The sequence below is a fragment of the Equus quagga genome, chromosome 1 (assembly GCF_021613505.1).
Source record: "Equus quagga isolate Etosha38 chromosome 1, UCLA_HA_Equagga_1.0, whole genome shotgun sequence".
In the NCBI taxonomy this organism is placed as follows: domain Eukaryota; kingdom Metazoa; phylum Chordata; class Mammalia; order Perissodactyla; family Equidae; genus Equus; species Equus quagga.
The window spans coordinates 15,985,089-16,002,314 of record NC_060267.1 but is presented as its reverse complement, the minus strand read 5'-3'; the positions used below and the strand labels follow the sequence as shown (position 1 = coordinate 16,002,314).

General features: G+C 54.4%; 1 protein-coding gene across 1 annotated transcript; it reads right to left on the bottom strand.

Annotated features, from left to right (window-relative positions):
* Positions 1–1,149: 1,149 nt before the first annotated feature.
* On the bottom strand, positions 1,150–9,666 carry LOC124225587 (keratin, type II cytoskeletal 3-like). Its single transcript, XM_046638254.1, is given in 12 exon segments — positions 1,150–1,382; positions 1,712–1,746; positions 2,464–2,684; positions 3,314–3,402; positions 3,405–3,438; positions 4,523–4,691; positions 4,908–4,999; positions 5,659–5,719; positions 6,781–7,001; positions 8,783–9,108; positions 9,111–9,421; positions 9,635–9,666. Coding segments are annotated over 12 exon segments (1,824 nt in total).
* Positions 9,667–17,226: the final 7,560 nt, after the last annotated feature.

The following is a 17,226-nucleotide window of genomic DNA, read 5'->3' as shown; positions in this document are numbered from 1 at the left end:
TGAAGAAGATACGCACACACATCCACATTAGGTTTATCCACCTTTTATTTTGCTTCTCCCACCTTATGTCCCTGATTTGAGAGGGGGCCTCCCAGCCCTGCACTGAACCTGTGCTATCCACAGACTCCTGGATCTGCCTTGATTCAGTGCTGAGTCTGGGTCAGGGGTGGGGGTGACCTGTCACGTGACCATTCCAAGTTCTTTTGGGTTCTCATAACTCTTCGTATTTGAAGGCTCCACCCCACATCATATCACTCAGGATAAAACACACCCTCGGCATAGATAATTTTTTGCTATAAAACATTTGAATTTTTATCATTGCTTTTGAAAATATTTTACTATCAGCAACTCATTTGATTATGAGTAGCTGTAATTACTGGGCAATTTCAGATAGATTTGGAATTACTGAAAAGCAAAGAAATCTACCCTACAATTTTTTTCAAATGTAATGAAATTTTTACGAATTCAAAATCTTATCAGTTAAGGAAGTTGATCCATGTCATCCAGAGCGTCTGGTGGATGAAAAGATCCAGCCACTCAGAACTGCCTCTGAGGGTCTCCCTCCAGGGTCAGGCCAGAGCTCAGTGTGTGAAAGAGACCTCAGGTGTCCCACTGGCCATGGAGATGAGACCCAATTACCTTAGAACCCAGAATGAAAATTCCACCACCCTGTCTGAAACATAATGCAGTTTATTGAAGACACAGAACAGAGAATTCTTTTCTGGGAGCCCAGAAGCGACAAGCACTGCTCATGGGAAATCTAAGCACCAGCAGGAGGTGGGGACCAGGGGACCCCTGCCTACCAGGGCGGGGATCAGGGTGTGTGCAGGGTCAGCTGGGGCTTCCCCCTAAGGGGTGAGATAAGTAGCCGGGTTGGGGATGCCTGCAGGGCAGGGGCGGTGGCTCTGGCCCGATCCTGGACACTGCCCCGAGACTGGCCTGGTGAGGGTAGATGGTTTTTCAGCCCGATCATCCTTCCCAGGAAATTTTGGGCTACGAAGCCCATCGTCCAGGAAGGTGGGGCTCAGGGGCGCAGGTCAGAATGTGTGTTAGGCGAGGGCCCCACGGGGGTCGGGAATAGCGCACAGAGTGGGGATGTGCTGGCTGGTGAAAGAGCCTGGGGATCCGGGGACACCTCGGGCGCCCGGTTCAGAATTTCTGGTGGGACCACTGGCTCTGGGAGGAGCTTTGAGAAACCTGGATCGAGCTGCTGCCGCTGCCCCCGCTGAGGACAGATGAGCCCCGGGAACTGGAAAAGCCCCCGCGCACCACAGAGCTCCCGCCCGAGCCGCGGCCAGAGCCCAGGCCCCCGCCGTTGGCCCCGCTGCCCAGGCCCCGGCGGCCGCCTGCCCCTCCTCGGAGGACGCCTCCTCCCAGGGTGCCTCTGCCGCCGCCGCTGCTGATGATGATGATGTAGACCATCTCTGCAAAGAGCATTTGGGGTCAGGGAGCCTCGCACCTCCAGCCCGCAGTCCCTGCGGCCCCACTCGTGTTCCCCGGGGTACCGCCCACTGAGATTCCCAGAGGGTGGAGAGGGCAGGCCGCAAGAAGGGAAGGAAGGTTGGCCCCTTTGGGACCGAGAGCCTTAGGGTTATCCAGCCGCTACCCAGCCTGCGGATGGAATCATCTCACACCAGCACCGGCCCGCGGTTTGAGAAACATTATTCCATAAATGTCCAGCCCCTTCCCAGACAAACAGCCCTGTACTCACCAATGCTCACGGAACTCTGGCACTCTCCAGACATCCTGTGGGAGGACCAGACCCGGAGTTTAGACATTTGTGCCAGGTCCTCCCTTCCCTAAATGCACCTTGCTTAGGTCGACAGCAATGAAAGCCTTGATCTCCCAGCCCCTTCCTAACTGATGCTGACAATAAGAAATGGGCTGGGTAGGTGCTCAAAAAAACCATGGTGTGCATTCCTCTTTCTATGGGGTAAGGCTGGACTTAAGTTGCTACCCTTTCCACGAACGTTCTCCCAGAGAATAACAGAGCAGAGGGTTATTCCTGGGCCCACCCATCCTCCCCTCACTTCTCAGGATCCTGTTTATTCAATAGATATTATTTGAACCCACATAGGCCAGAGCCCCATACTCAAGTGCCAGGCTACAGGAACCCACCCTTCAAAAACCTACAATTAAGACAATAAAGAAATGGCATAGAAATAATATGTATGCCTATGACTCCTCCTCTTTGCAGACATGTGTTTTACGGCTAAAACGTGAGACATGAAAGGTAGAGAAATCTACGGGAGAGGAGGTTCTGATGGTGTCACTGTTGTGCAGAAGACACAGCTCTCCTGGAGGTCTGGCAGCACCTGGTGGTCCTTAAAAAGAGGAGGCTGGGCCTGCCGAGGGCTACCACCACCTCCAGCAGTGCGCCCAGCACCCGTGCACTGGCAGCAGGCTCAGCGGAAAGCCACCAGGCCTCTGGGCCTCCTGGGAACCAGAGGGACTCCCGTTCACCTGCACTCCTCGCCCTCCAGGAGGGTCCGGTAGGTGGCGATCTCAATGTCCAGGGCCAGCTTGACGTTCATCAGCTCCTGGTACTCCTTCAGCAGCCGGGCCAGGTCCTCCTTGGCCTGCTGCAGGGCGGCCTTGAGGTCCTGAAGCTTGGCACTGGTGTCCTGGAGGGCCACTTCCCCGTGCTGCTCTGCATCCGCGGTGGCTGTCTGCAGGTTGGCGCTCTGGGGGTGGGAATCCAGGAGTCCAGTTTAGCTTCACGTGGCTCACTGAGGGCCTGCCCTGTGCCTGGTGCTTCCCCATGGGTCACCTCACATTGGGCACATGAGGGCACTACAGCCCACGGAGGTTAAAGCCTGGGCCTCAATCTAGATGCTAGCATGGCAAGGAGTGGCATTAGCAACATCAGGCCTCAAGGACTGGCCCAGCTCAGGAGGAGTCAGACTCTTCCGGTACCTCTCTCCTCTTTCATGGTAAGAGACTGAGCATCTTCTGCAAACCTCCCTCCTCCAGGAAGTCTTCCTGAATTAGCAGAGACACCATCTCTTTGCCCTAGCCCATCTGGATGTGGGCTTCCTTGGCTACTCTCCCAGTTTGGTCTTCACACAATCAGCTTCTTTCCCAGACCTCCCTAATCACGTCTGCACACTGTATTTCTGGCCCACATGAGCCTTCAGTCGCCAGGGTCCACATGACAGCCTTTGTTCAGCGCCTGGCCCGGAACTGCTCCGGGTCAGTCTTGGCATGCGTGGGTCTGGGCCAGGATGTCACAGCGATGCGTGCCGAGCCCTGAGTTTCATGCTACAAGCATAACCCGCAGACTCGGACACATGCTCCTCCTCCTCCTTCTCACCTGCTTCTTGACGCTCTCGATCTCGGCCCGCAGCCTCTGGATCACCCTGTTGAGCTCCGAGATCTCACTCTTGGTGCTCTTCAGGTCCTCCCGTGCCTGCCCGCCGTGGTCTGCAGCTCTCCCAACTGTGCAGGAAGGAGCCACACTTTCAGAAAGCCAGCAGGGGCCTTACAGGTCCCCTAACCCAACCCCTCATGTCACCAACAAGAAAACCCAAACACAGACGTGTGACTTGTGCAGGGTCACCCAGCTGGGGGAACCGGGTGCTCTCTCCCCTGCACTAGGGGACCTGTCTCCTAGCACAATGGCTGCTGCAGTTGGGCAGACACCTTACCCCAGGCCCTGTGCTTTATCTCATTAAACCTCACAACAACCCGATGAGCAAGGCATTATTATCCCCACTTTATAAATGGGACCACTGAGACACAGACAGCTTGAGTACCATGACTAAACACATCGGCCCTTGAGTGACAGGGCTAGGACTTGAATACAGCCCATGAGAGGAGGAGCCATTGTCTGAACCAGCAGGCTGCCCTTCCTTGGGCAGAAAAGCCAGAAAATTCAGACGCATAAGGGCCAGCTCTGCCACATTCAGGTGCAGAACTCCTTGTGTCTGTGGTTCAGCCTTGCTCCACCTCCCTTTCCCTCCCCACACTTCTTTCCAGACATTGGCTTCAACCCCTCCGTGTGATCAAGCCTGAAGCACAGGACGACAAGAGCCAGACTGGTGGAGGGGAAATGGAGACCTCTCCAACAGTGAAGGGGGTGCAGCCAGAGGGAGCTAGCTTAAGGATCTCTCAACCTTGGCACAGCTGACATTTGGGGCAGGATGATTCTTTGTTTGGGAGAAGGATCTCATGCATTATAAGATGTTTAGCAGCATCCCTGGTCTCTGCCCCATAGACGCCAGTAGGAGGCCCACCCCCACTCCCAGATGTGACAACCAAAACTGACTGCACACGTTGTCATATGTCTCCTGGGGGGAAGTCGTACCTTCCCCTCCTGTTGAGAGGCACCAGGTTAGAGCCGAGTCAGAGCTCTCTGATTAGGAGGGAGATGTCTGCTAGTAAGACCAGACCAGTGGAAGCTGCCATGCTGGAGATGTGGAGAAGAACGACTCAGAGGCAGGATCTGCCCTCCAGATGGCCTGCCCAGCTAGGTTGGCGGGAGAGACAAGATTCTCTGAAGCTACGTGATGGTGTCACCCACCTTGCTGTGGTACAGCGCCTCGGCCTCCGCCTTGCTTTTCTGGGCGATCGCCTCGTACTGGGCACGGACCTCGGCAATGATGCTGTCCAGGTCCAGGTCCCGGTTGTTGTCCATGGACAGGACCACGGACGTGTCACTGGTGTCTGCCTGCACCTGGGACAGCTCCTGCAGAGCCAGACAGACATGGCCACTTCTGAGCAGACCCACCCCAGGGCTCCCCAAAGGGAAGGCTCCCAACAGACTGAGGGACAGTCGGGAAGGGACCACTTTTGTCAGAAGGACAGACACGACTCAAACTCCTACGGGTGAGCCTCTGAACACCTTCTTCTCCAGGAGACGGAGGGGGTGGGTCCAAGGCTTAAAGAAGAGGAGGAGACTTATGGCGTCATAGAGGGCCCTCAGGAAGTTGATCTCATCTGTCACGCTCTGCACCTTGGCCTCCAGTTCCACTTTGGTCATGTAGGCAGCATCAACATCCTGAGAGAGAAGTCGGTCACTGTCCCCGCTGACCTGTGGGCTCAGCCCAGTCCTGGGCACTAGGGGAAGGGGCAGGAGGAAGGGGCCCCGGGGACCTGCCCGTCAGGAGCCCCCACTCAGGGGAAACGAGGCTCCTGTCCCGGCACAGGTGGACTCGTCCTAACGTGACTAGACCGGCCACTTTGTAGGCTGGGCTGGCAAACGTGGATCAGAGAAGAGCGGAGGAGGCTGTGAGGGCGAGAGGAAGGACACGGCCGAGGCTGCGGCTGTTACACTGACGCTGGGGGAGGAGGATTTCCGAGGGAGAAGCTACATTGGCAACACTCATAGGCCGTCTCCACATAGCTCCTGGGAATACACCCCTGAAAAGAGATCCTATTTCTTGTCTTTGTCTGCTTTCCAATCACAGCTCAAGGCCTGGTCAGATTCGTACACCCACACGCCCCTCGGAAGCAACATGGCGAAAGTCCAGTGGCTCCTTCAGACCCTCGTCCAGGCGCTCCTCAGGGGACCCCCTCCCTGGCCCTGGCCCTGGCCCTCCCCCACATGGCCTAAAGGAGACCCTCAAATTAGCAGGACCAAGCTCCTGCCTCCCAACAGCCTTCACAGCGCTCTGTTGAGTGGGGCTCCAGGGTGGGAGGTGGGGAAGGACCGGTCACCTTCTTCAGGATGACAAAGTCGTTCTCTGCAGCCGTGCGCTTGTTGATCTCCTCTTCGTACCTGTGAGAAGCGAGTTACTTTCTGGTCTGCCTTCTTGGGTACGTCGCCATGGCCCCAGAGCACTTCCAATGAGTAACATGGGCTCAGGGCTTCTTGTCCCACCAGTTTAGCCCAGGGCCTGTGTCATTGCAGCGTGCAGCCTCCTGGGTCCAGGGGAGACCCAGCTCATTCAACAGGCTTTACTGAGCACCTGCTGTGTGATAATGGGGATGGCGGTTACTGGGCACTAGAGTAGAAGCCCCTTCCTCATGGGCTTCTATTCTGATCAATCCTGGAAGGCCTCCTGGAGAAACTTGGATTTTTTTTAAACTATTATGTGACCAAAGGGAGGTGGCTGAGCTGCCAGGAGCTTCTGGGGAAGTGCCTGGGGCCAACTCTGTGTACAGCAAGCACAGTAGCCCCTTGGGCTCTCAGTAGATACTTCCTGAATTAATGAAAACCAAGAATGGGTCACTAAGAATGTGCCGGGTCCTGCTCCAGAAATGACACTTGTATTAACTCATTTGGTCCTCATTACGGCCAATAGGAGAAATGCTATCACTCTCTCCATTTTACAGATGGGGACACTGAGGCACAGAGAAGCTAAGGAACTTGCCCAAGATCACAGAGCTGATAAGTGACACAATAGGGCTTGACCAAGGCACACAGACTCCAGAGTCTGAACTCTGAACGATAAAGTAAGTTGCTTCTCATTTAGATGCCTATTGACAGGGGAAATAAAGTTCATCTTTGGAGGGAACTTGGAGGTGATGTAGTCCAGGGAGGATTGAAGGGTTATCTGAGTCTATGAAGTTCATGAATGAGCTTCAGGGTCTCTTGGAACCCCCCAGAATTATCTGTATGTGTCCTTTCCGTAAATTCCCAAGAGAGTTTCTGCCCCAAACAAGCCCTGAGCCACTGCCTCAAAGACTGGGATATTGAAAGTCAGAGAGAGAGGGGGTAAATTCCTACAAGCTGGAAGCCAGCTGGAACACAGCTAAACGGGAGCCCAGACGCCTGTCATCTGCCCTCTCCCACCGTGCAGCCCACCCTCCCCTCCCCCGGGCACTGGGGGCGCGCACCTCTTCTTGAAGTCCTCCACCAGCTCCTCCATGCTCCTCAGCTCCCCCTGCAGCTTGCTCTTCTCCATGTGCAGCCCGCCCAGGAAGTCCTTGAGGCTGCTGATATAGCTCTCAAAAAAAGTCTCCAGGTTCTGGTTGTTGGTGTTAGAACCGGTGCCCTGTTCCTGCAGGAGGCTCCACTTGGTCTCCAGGACCTTGTTCTGCTGCTCCAGGAACCGCATCTGCCACCCAACAACAAAAGAGCATCCGGGAGCTGTCCAGGGCCAGCTCCAATCATGGCGGCTCTGACTCCCCCAGAACAAAGTCCCAGGGGTCTCCCTGTGTCTCCAGCAGGGCTGCATGCTGCAGGCTGCAATAGTTTGTGCTAACCCCGTGTGGACAGCAGCGTTGGGGTAACACAGAGCAGGTAGAGCCCTATTGCACAGGTAAGGAAACTGAAGCCCAGAGATAACCAAGGTCACACAACAAGCGAGTAACAAAGCTGAACTGGAGTTTCCTGACACCTAGGCTCGACGATCTTCCCATGACGTCATTCATTCATTCATTCCTCAAACATTCAGTACTCAACAAACAGCAGGAGATTCCAGCATCCGACGGCAGATGTAGCCTTCAGGAGGAGGTTTAAAGTACCTCTGCGTACACTGCACTAGGGTGGGGAATAGACAAAACTGTAAAGAAATAGCTATCAGGCAGCCCTGGTCCCAGGAACAAGGGTCCAGACACACCAAGGGTCAGCCCCTCCGCCCAGCCTTGTTAAACGCAGGGCTCAGCTGCTTTTAAACTGAGCCACTGGCTAAAGATGTCTCAAAGTTCATTTGCTACAAAACATTTCTGTACACAAATTCAAGGCCAACTTGTATAAACAGGTGGAGTAAATATCAACCAATTGGCCATTCAACAAACATTTGCGAAGTGCCAAGAACGTGCCAGGCCTTATGCTGGACAATAGGACCCCAAGATCTGGGAATCCCCCTTTAGGGATGATGAGAAGGCCTTGGGTGGCGAAACCTACCTTCTGTGGAGGAGAAGCATTTTCACATCACTTTCTACCTTTCTATGAATAATTTGTCTAGATACCCAGGTGTCTGCTGGGGACTAGCAGGTCACCTGACTTTCAAAGGCTCCAGCTCTGCCCAGATCTGATATTCTAAAGATAAGACCAACTTCTCCTCCTTCAGCTTTGTCCAGGACACTTACGTATGGTGAGGGGTGCCACAAAGAGTCCTCAGAAACCCTTTCTTTAGGGCCTAATATTAACCCAGGATCACAAAGAGATCTCCACACATCGTACTCAGCATACTACTGAAACCCTCTGTTAGCAGTCAGCCACACCCAAATGCCCTCTAGTCACCAAAACAGTTGTCATAACATCCTTTGCATGGAATGTCCGGAGCACGGAAATCCCTGTAAAACATCTCTTCAGCCTGGCTCGCACGCATACACGTGTCCACAAATGTCCGATGGCCTCCATGTCTGCAGCTCCTCACACTGAAATCTTGCTGTGAGAACCACCCAGGAGGAGGAACCTCTCCCCCCTGCCCCCTCCCACCTCCCCAAAACTCTCTGCATCTCTCTCCTTAGGTGGATGGCAGGGTGACTCATCTCTCAGACACAAATCCAGCATTGGCAGAGTCAGCCTCTCTTTCAAAGAGGAGCAGCTCACAATTCCCCTGGGATAGAGAAGGAATTCTGTGTCTGGGTTTCAAAAGGCAACAGTGAAGGGACCTCTGTGATGGCAACAAATAATCCTGACAGTGCCTCTGATCCATCGCAGTAATGGGCATGTGCAGGGGCCAGTAACTCCACCCAGTGAGGGACTCAGGATCTTCATCATCTGCTGCTGCATTCAGCAGGTCCACCACCTGCTGATATGCCCCAGAGGGCTTGAGGTACAGCATAAACCCCCAAGTCCTTCCTCTGATTCATAAGAAGGAGAAGAAACAGAGAACAAGCCAGGTGGGCCAGCTTGTCTCACTGTCCAGCGGTCCCGAGAAGGGCTCACCTTGTCGATGAAGGAGGCGAACTTGTTGTTGAGGGTCTTGATCTGCTCCCGCTCCTGGGCCTTCACTTGCCCAATCTGGGGGTCAATCTCCACATTGAGGGGCTGCAGGAGGCTCTGGTTGACGGTCACTTCCTGGATTCCCCCAGGGAAGCCACCTGGGCCACCAAAGCCACCGGAGACACCAAAGCCACCAGAGCCACCAAAGCCAACAGCTCCTCCACCAAAACCCCTGGCTCCTCCTCTGAAGCCTCCAGCTCCTCCTCCCAAGCCCCCACCTGTCCCTCTTCCGCTACCTCCAAAACCACCGCCCCTTGAGTATCCCCCCTGGCCCCCCCAAACCCGCCAGCCTGGGTGCCACCTCCAGCCACACTCATGGAGATCTTCTTGTTCCCGCCGAGGCTGTGGAGACTCCTGCTCCCGAAGCCTCCTCCCATCAAGGCGCAGGCAGCCGACCCTGAGCGGGAGGCCAAGGAGGACCTGGCGGAGCCGATCCGGCTCTGGCCCGACACCACGGCTGAGCGGCCACTGAAGCCCTGGCCACGGCCCCCACTGGAAGACCTGCAGGACTGTTGGCTGTAGCTGGCCTGGCGACTCACGGCGGTCAGCACGGTATTCCAAAGGAAGGATGGACTCAGAAGGCTGGAGGAAACTCAGAGACCTTCTGCAGTTCTGGGCCGAGGGTGACCCTTATATAGGGTCAGGGAGCTCAGCTGGCTGACAGTGCCAGACAACTAATTGAGGTATTATCTGCTTTGGTTGGCCTGGCAGCAACAGGTTGAGTCCAAAACTTGCAACACACCTTGGTAATCACCCCAAATTTCCAAATCACTTTGTTCTCTCAGAGTTACTCACCTGAAATAAGCTGAAGGTGGCAAAGGGGCCATCCTGCGGGGCTGGACACAGCCCCTAATCCCCAAGAGATGTACGCTCCCATCCTGAGAGTGACAGGCTTCTCTACCTCCCTTGTGTCCCCATGGCCACTCTGCCAGCCCATCCAGCCTCAGGAGGTTACAGGATGAGTGTGGAGCCCCAGCGAGGACCCTGGGGGAGAAGGGAGAAGAAGGAGAAAGACTGACCAGGAGAAGGAAGATGCGGAAGTCAGGGAGGGGCCGCAGCTGCCTCTGGGGCTCCTGCCATCCAGAGAGGAGAAGGTGCACACACGAAACTCACAGCCTCACAGCGGGCAGCTTCTCAACCGCAGGGCCTTGGAGGGAGAGCCGGTGAGGAGGGGAAGCAGGGGGAGCCGGCCTGGCGGAGAGCCGGCCAGTCTGAGAAGGATGGGAGCGTGCAGGGAAACTGAGAGGAAGTAAAGACCACAGCCTAGGACTGCGGGAGGGAGGGAGCAGACAGGGAGAGGGGCCTGCGGAGAAAGGAAAAACCTATGCAGGCAGGAAGAGAGTGTAGACCGACTGATCTGGGCTAGAGCAACCACCAGTCTCTCCTCTTCCAAGCTCACATTCGGAAATAAGTCCGGGGTTTCCAAGGCCTGCCTCCCCCAGCGCACCTGAGAGACATCACCTGCACCGTGTAGGAAGCTCAGATTCTTCCCCGGGAAAATTTAAGAGGAATGGTGCTACAGACCGTCTCCATTCTGCAGCTGGGCCGTGGCCATCTCTCTTGACTCAGACCACATGCGAGTAAAGACTCTCTTCCCTCACAAGGTTTCTGAAATTTCTTTTTACTTATCATCATGATCCATACTACAGGGCTAATTACTTCCAAACACATCATGATCTAGGAGTAGATTTTTTCCCTTGAATTCTTTATATTGTTCTTTATTCCATATTAGGATGAAAAGTTTCAGATTCCTTTTGACTCAGTGTTCCCAATTCTTGGGGCAATTGTCATTATTTCCCACTATCCTGTTGTAATTCTTTTCCTGGGACACATTGTTGGCTAAAATTTGTAACTTTTACAGAAGCCCCATTTAATCTGCTAATTTCCCTTTTCTTTTCACCATTAATTTTTTTTTTAAAAAAAAAAAAAAAGAAGAAGAATGATGTCTGTGCCTAAGGTTGTCGGGAGGAGAGCGTGAGAGGGAAGTTCTCCGTCAATCGTCACATGTGGCGTGAATGTTGGGCACTTATAACACCTGCTGCCTTCAGCAAAGACGCGTCTGGACTCCACTCTTGACAGCGAAACCCATGGTGCCCTCTGGAACGTGAGTCTCTACAGAGGCCATCCCCCTTTAAATGAGCCCGCCCTTTCTGCTTCCCCTCTGACTGCCGGAGCCCCCAGGGACGTGCTCCTCCAAAGTCCTACCTCGGCTGTCTCACCCCTCCCTCGGTTCTCCCCCTCCCCTCTGGCTGCTCAGCACCTACACCTTAAACCAGTCATGCGGAGATCGCTCTCTTGCAAGCTAAATGAGGGGGGTGCCAGTTTCAACCAGTGACCCGTCAAATCTTAGAGCAGTTCCCAAAAACTGAGCTCCTGTTCCCTTCAAGCATACAAAGTCACAAAGATGCTCAAGTAAAGTGAGCTAAGAAAATGGGGCCAAGCCGAGGTCCTGCCTGACCCAGCCCTGCCTCCCCAAGAATTCAGCGTCCTCGGGTGATCGGACTTTCCAGATATGGAGAGAGAAGCAAAACACAACACATGCTCTGTGCACTCACACGAACGCATGCGTACGGATACACATACTCACAGAACCGCCCACACACGCGGACACACACCCTCGCCCTGGTTCCCTGCCAAGCGCTCTGATGCCCAGGAAGCCCTTCATGTTGCAGATGGGCATGGCCCTCCCTGCCCGCTTCCTCACCCAGGTGCCTGCCGCCTTCCCCCATGGCCTTGATTCTTGCACAGAGCGTCTTGCTAATCTGAGAAGGCAAGATGCAGCAACTGGCTCCCGCTAGGGGCACCGGCTGAGAGTTAGGCTGCCCAAGTCCTGCCCTGAGTCTTCTCCTCACGGGGCCTCAGCCTCCTCCTCTGCACAAGAAGGCTCTGGACTTGAGCAGGGTTCACACTGGACCTCCTGAGGCCCGGGGTTCAAAGGAGGCGTGGGAGAGGAGAAAGGGCACCAGGGGCAGTGTCCCAGGCTCGTTGCCGCCGCCATCTCAGCCCGCTGACATCCACGATGCTGAGGACAGAGGCAGCCTGGGAAAGTGGATGGGGCTGGCGTGGGGGGCGGGGGGTTTTGGTGGCTAGGGGCTGTGGAGGGGGACTTGAACAACACATAAAGCCCCATATGTGGGGCTGATCCTGACTCCTAAATCCAAATAGTGCTTTGGGCTCCAAGTGTGGCTGTGCCTTCATCCAAAGAGACCCTGGGAGCAAATGAGGAAATGTCCCGCTCTGACCTCCTGCCCCCACGTACCATTTTTTCAGATCCTTGCTATTAAAGGGAAATGCTACAGAACAATTAACTGGTTTCCACCCCTTGACAGTTGCCAAAGTCCTGGCCCAGTTTGAATGTGCTGAGAAGTCAGTTTGAGTTTTAAACATCAAGAGCAAAGTCCAAAGAGACTGGGGTGGAAGTTTAGGACTGTAATGAGGGCCCATCCCAAATCTCTTCTTCCTGGCAAGTCCCGCCGCTAATCCCCCACACCTCAGACAGTAAAAGCCCAACTGCTCTCCTCCGTGTCCTCTTAGGGAGAGAGAGAGGGTGCGGGCCTGGCCGGGAGTCACCTCCACTGGAATTAATGAGGGTGCAGGGGTCCCAGGAGAGACACGCCCCCCTCTCCGTGGCCGTGGCTGTGCCTAACAGACTGGCACCGTGACCAAGGCTCCCTCTGCTCTGGGGAAGCTGGGTCCTCACTGGGGGAATCTGGGAGGCAGAAGGGCAATCGCTCCGGCCTGCAGGCCGCCCCGGCTTCTCTGGGAAACGGTACTCAGACGCGAACACTCAGGGCTAAGACGGGCTGGCAACACATGGCACGGCAGCCGGCAGAGGATGCTGAACCGGGGACAGCAGGTGGGCTGAGCGGAGCTGGGAAGGAGCTGAGGAGGGAGAAGCATGTGGAGCTATGACGAGAGATGTGAGATGCAGGACCAGGGATGTGGCGGGGGGAGGGGGAAGAGGGAAGGCCTCAGCTCTCATTTCCCGGGCGCACTGCTGCTCCGTGACGAACTGCTCTTCAACGCCAGCTCTGAGCCGAGTCCCAAGAGGGGCCAGCCTCGTGGCATCTGGAACGCAGGAAAGAAGGTCTTGGGCCCAGCAGCTGCAGCCTTGACCTTGGCTCAGCCCTGCAGGAGAGGGTCCCTGAGGGGTGAGACGTCCTCCTCAAAGAGCCCAGACCCTCCCACTGGGGGAGGCCATCAGGGCAGGGCCGTGGAGGGCACCCTGGACAGAAGCAGGAGGCCCCGGCTCTAGCCTCCAGTGGGCCAGTCATAAAATGGAGCCGCCTACTGAGCAGAGTGGCTGGGAGGCGAGTTAAGCCCAGTAAAGGGCTTCATAAACTGAAGAGCAGAAGCACTGTGTTACCTCAGGGACTGGGACAGCAGCAGAAAGACAGGTCACGAGCTGCTGGCCAGGTGGCAGGCTCTGTAACGAACTCTCTACAGACCTCTTCTCATTCAGCCCTCACAGCATCCCCATGGGGAGGGATCTGCAGCTCCGTTTGACAGACGAGGAAAGCTGGGCCTCAGAAGTTAAACCACTTGTCCAAGGGCCCCAGACAGCAAGGGGCAGAGCCAGCCCTCCCATTCAGTTCCACCGCTATCTGGAGCCCATGCTTATGGAGTGGACATGCAAGAGGCCTCTGGAAACGGCTCTCTGTGTGGCCCACGGGGCGTTCTGTGTCTGTGCCTGCCCAGAGCTCAGCTCACAGAACAAGCCCCGACTCTGAACCATTGACTCGGATTTGCTCATGTTTGGGAACTGGCAGGTGAAAACAGAGTGTGGGATAGGGAGAAAAGGCACACACAGGACCCCACAGTGGTCCAGGCACGATCCCCAGGAGGGCACTTTGCATTTATTTCCGCAGTGGGAGGGATAGTCTGTGCTGCACCATCTCATTCCTTCCTGGGCAGGACCACCGGCCTGATGTTGCAGGGCAATGGGCCCGTCTGGAGCCATGGACCACCATGACACTAAGCAGTTCACAGCCAGCGACCTTGTCTCCCCCAGCCTCTACAGGAGGCCCCAGTGTGAAGCCCTCCGCCCTTCGCCCTCCTCTCATCCCAAGCCACCTCCTCCTGCTGCTGCTGCACCCACCTCTTCCGGCTGGCTCTCCCTCAGTCCTAGGGATCACGAAGAGTTCTCTGATTTAAAACCCCTCTCCTCCTTTCCCTTACACCCGAAAACAACCCATCATTTAGGAATCAGCATGCAGCCCAGCCCCACCACGATGCCTTGCATCACCAGTCCGGCCCCTTGAGCTCTCTCGTCCTGAAGCTCCTGGAACACCCATCGCCCCTACCATGCCCTTGAGTCAAATGAGGATGTCTTTCATCTCCTCAACCAGGGTGGAAGCCCTTGGAGGGCAGGCCTCATACCTAGGGCAGCCCCCCGTTCCCCCAGCACCCAGCCAGCCTTGTGCAACTCAAGAAGTTCTTTGTTCCCCCCAAAAGCCAAGCCACAGCCTCCAAACATACGTGCCAACACTTAATAGTATCTGACATTTATGGAATGTCTTCAGCTTCTTACAACCCTTTCCCTTATCTGACCTGACAGACAGAGGCAAACACATTGCACACAGACACACACCCTCTTGTGACTCACAGACAAATGTTTTCCTACAACCTGTGACCCCAATGAAAATGACAAGAGCATCAAGCATGAACTAGGTTTGAAGACAGATGTAGTCAGAAGGTGGATGCTGTCCCACCTGCCCACTGACTCTGCCTTCTGCCAAGAGGCCTGAAGAGTCCAACAGGGAGTGAGGGTCAGGCACGATGTTCAGAGAAGCCAGGCAGACGGGTCCAGCCCTCATTTCCCCTGGGACTTCACTCCCTCCAATGACACAACGTGGGCCTCTATCCATTCAGTTATCTCTCCAAACATTCATTCCTTCATTCATTCATTCTCTCAGCAATCATTGTTGAGCACCTGCTGTGTCAGGCACCAGGTTAGCCAAGAGGACAGCGAGGATGCACATGACGGGATCCACGGTCTGGAGAAGCTCACAGTTGTGTTGAAAGAGGTGTCAGTCGTGTAAATAACTCCTTACAGCACATTGGGGTCAGTATTTTTGACAGCAGGTCAAACAAAGTATTATGGGCATAAGAAGAAGAAAGGCTGTGGAAGGCATCAGAGAGGTGGCAATTTTGAATAGGGTATTGAGGGATGAGTAGAAGTGGACCCAGTGGGTAGATAATAGAAGAAAGGTACCTCTGGTAGAGAGGAAAACATTTCAAATATGGGTGAAGGGGGAGTGTTGGTGTGAGATCCCACAGACTTGCAGAATAGGGAACATGAATGAGAAGGACAGAAAATGGGTGAAGAGCTGAAGGTTAAGGTTGAAACTGACTATGGTGTCTGTCTGTGCTGTGCTGCACAATTGGAACTTCACTGAGGGCCGTGACCCTCAGTGCCGACTGCATGCTGGAGCGCTGGGCAGCTTTGAAAAATCCAGATCCTCAAGCCCCACTCCTGCCCTCCTGAATCTGAATCTTAGGGAATGTGGCACAGGCACCTGTATTTTTTTAAAGCTCGAGATGGCTTCATTCTGATGGACTAATTCCTATAATGTGAACGACTTTATCAAAGGAGGAAAATTCCACCGTTTTATGAAAGTCTGGGAGAACCTAGAGAGACTCCTGTCCTGCTTCAGACCAGGCACAGAGTTTTATCTCGTCCAAGAGGCTGCACCAAGCATTCAGCCCTTCGATGCAAGTGCAAATGCTGAGACAGAGCGACTAGAAGGAGGCGAGGAGCTTCGAAACACGACATTGAGGACAAGAAAAGGCAAACCACAGCCTGGGGCAAAATATACACAACACATATATCTGACGGATCTCAAAAACATCATGATGAGCCAAAGAAGCCAGACACAAAAAAGAGTATGTTCTGGGGCCAGCCCGGTGGCTTGGCAGAAGGGTTTGCGCGCTCCCCTTGGGCGGTCCGGGTTTTCCGGTTCGGATCCTGGGCGTGGACCTACGCACCGCTCATCAAGCCATGCTGTGGCAGCCCGCCCACATATAAAGTAGAGGAAGATAGGCACGGATGTTAGCTCAGGGCCAGTCTTCCTCGAAAAAAAATGTATATGATTCCATTCATATAAAATTCTAGAAGAGGCAAAATTAACCTTTAGTGACAGAAAGCAAGCCCCACCCTGGGCCTGAGGGCTGGCGGGTGATTGACAGCAAAGGGATGTGGGAGGGTGTTTTGGAAGATGTCCTATATTTTGATTGTGGTTGTAGTTACACGAGTATGTACATCTCCAAACTCACTGAAATGTACTCTGAAAATGGGCGCATCCTTATTGTATGCAAATTATACCTCAATAAAGTTGATTTTAAAACAAGGACAGAAAGAAGAGATAGGAAAGACAGAATACTCATGTTCAAGGTCACCTGAGCTCTGAGCTGTTGTTACTGAGGGATGCCCCATGCTCAGCCCTCGCTCATTCTGTATCTGTCCAGTATCTGCTCTGGGCCCAGAAGTGCCAGGTGCTGGAGTCACAAAGACAAAAAGAGCTGGTGCCTGCCTTCGAGGAGGTCACAGTCTGGTAGGGGAGGCAGACATGTCAACACAAAAGTATTACGCACTCTGCTGGGGCAAAGACGGAGGCTTGTGCAGGGCCTGGTGGTGACATGGATGAGGGGTGAGGAACCCTGTTCATAGGCCAGGGGAGATGTCGAGATTGATCAGCAAGAGCAGACGTCAGAGCTGAAGGAAGATGGGGAAAGAGCATTCCAGCCGAAAGGAAGCATGTGCAAAGGACCCAAGGCTTGAAAGAGATTGTACAGGTAGCACAGAAAGGGGGATGGTGTTTGAGGATAGTGCTGGAGAGAGAGGCAGAGCCCCATCAAGAAGGCCTCATGTGTCATCTGAAGATGTCAGATTGTGTCCTCAGACAGTGGAAAGCGTTAAAGGGCTTGATGGGGGAAGAGGATGGTAAGGTTGATGTTTAAATATAACCCAGATGTCCTCAAAGTCCCCCAGCCTCCCGGGCCTCCTTCCTTCAATATTCAACCAAACCAAAAGCCCATTCTAGTCCTGCAGGGAGTTCAGTACCATCCTCTATTCCATACACCCAGGGATCCCTGTGTCACACATTCCCCAGTCAGTCTACGACACAGCTTCTTTCCACCTGTTGCTCCCAGTCCCTAAGGCCACTGTCCTGCCCCCACCCACTCTGACCCACAGTGGCCCCCCAGTCCCCTTCCTCTGCTGATGGTGTGCAGTAACGAGAGACAGTTATGGTGTAGTCCAGGAATGACTCCATTCCTTATCAGACATCCTTGCAACTAGAAATGCCATTACCACCCCCTGGGAAATGCCTTCCTGACCATGGCCCCCATGTGCAACCTCCTAAGATGCTGCCGGGGCCTCTCTCTCC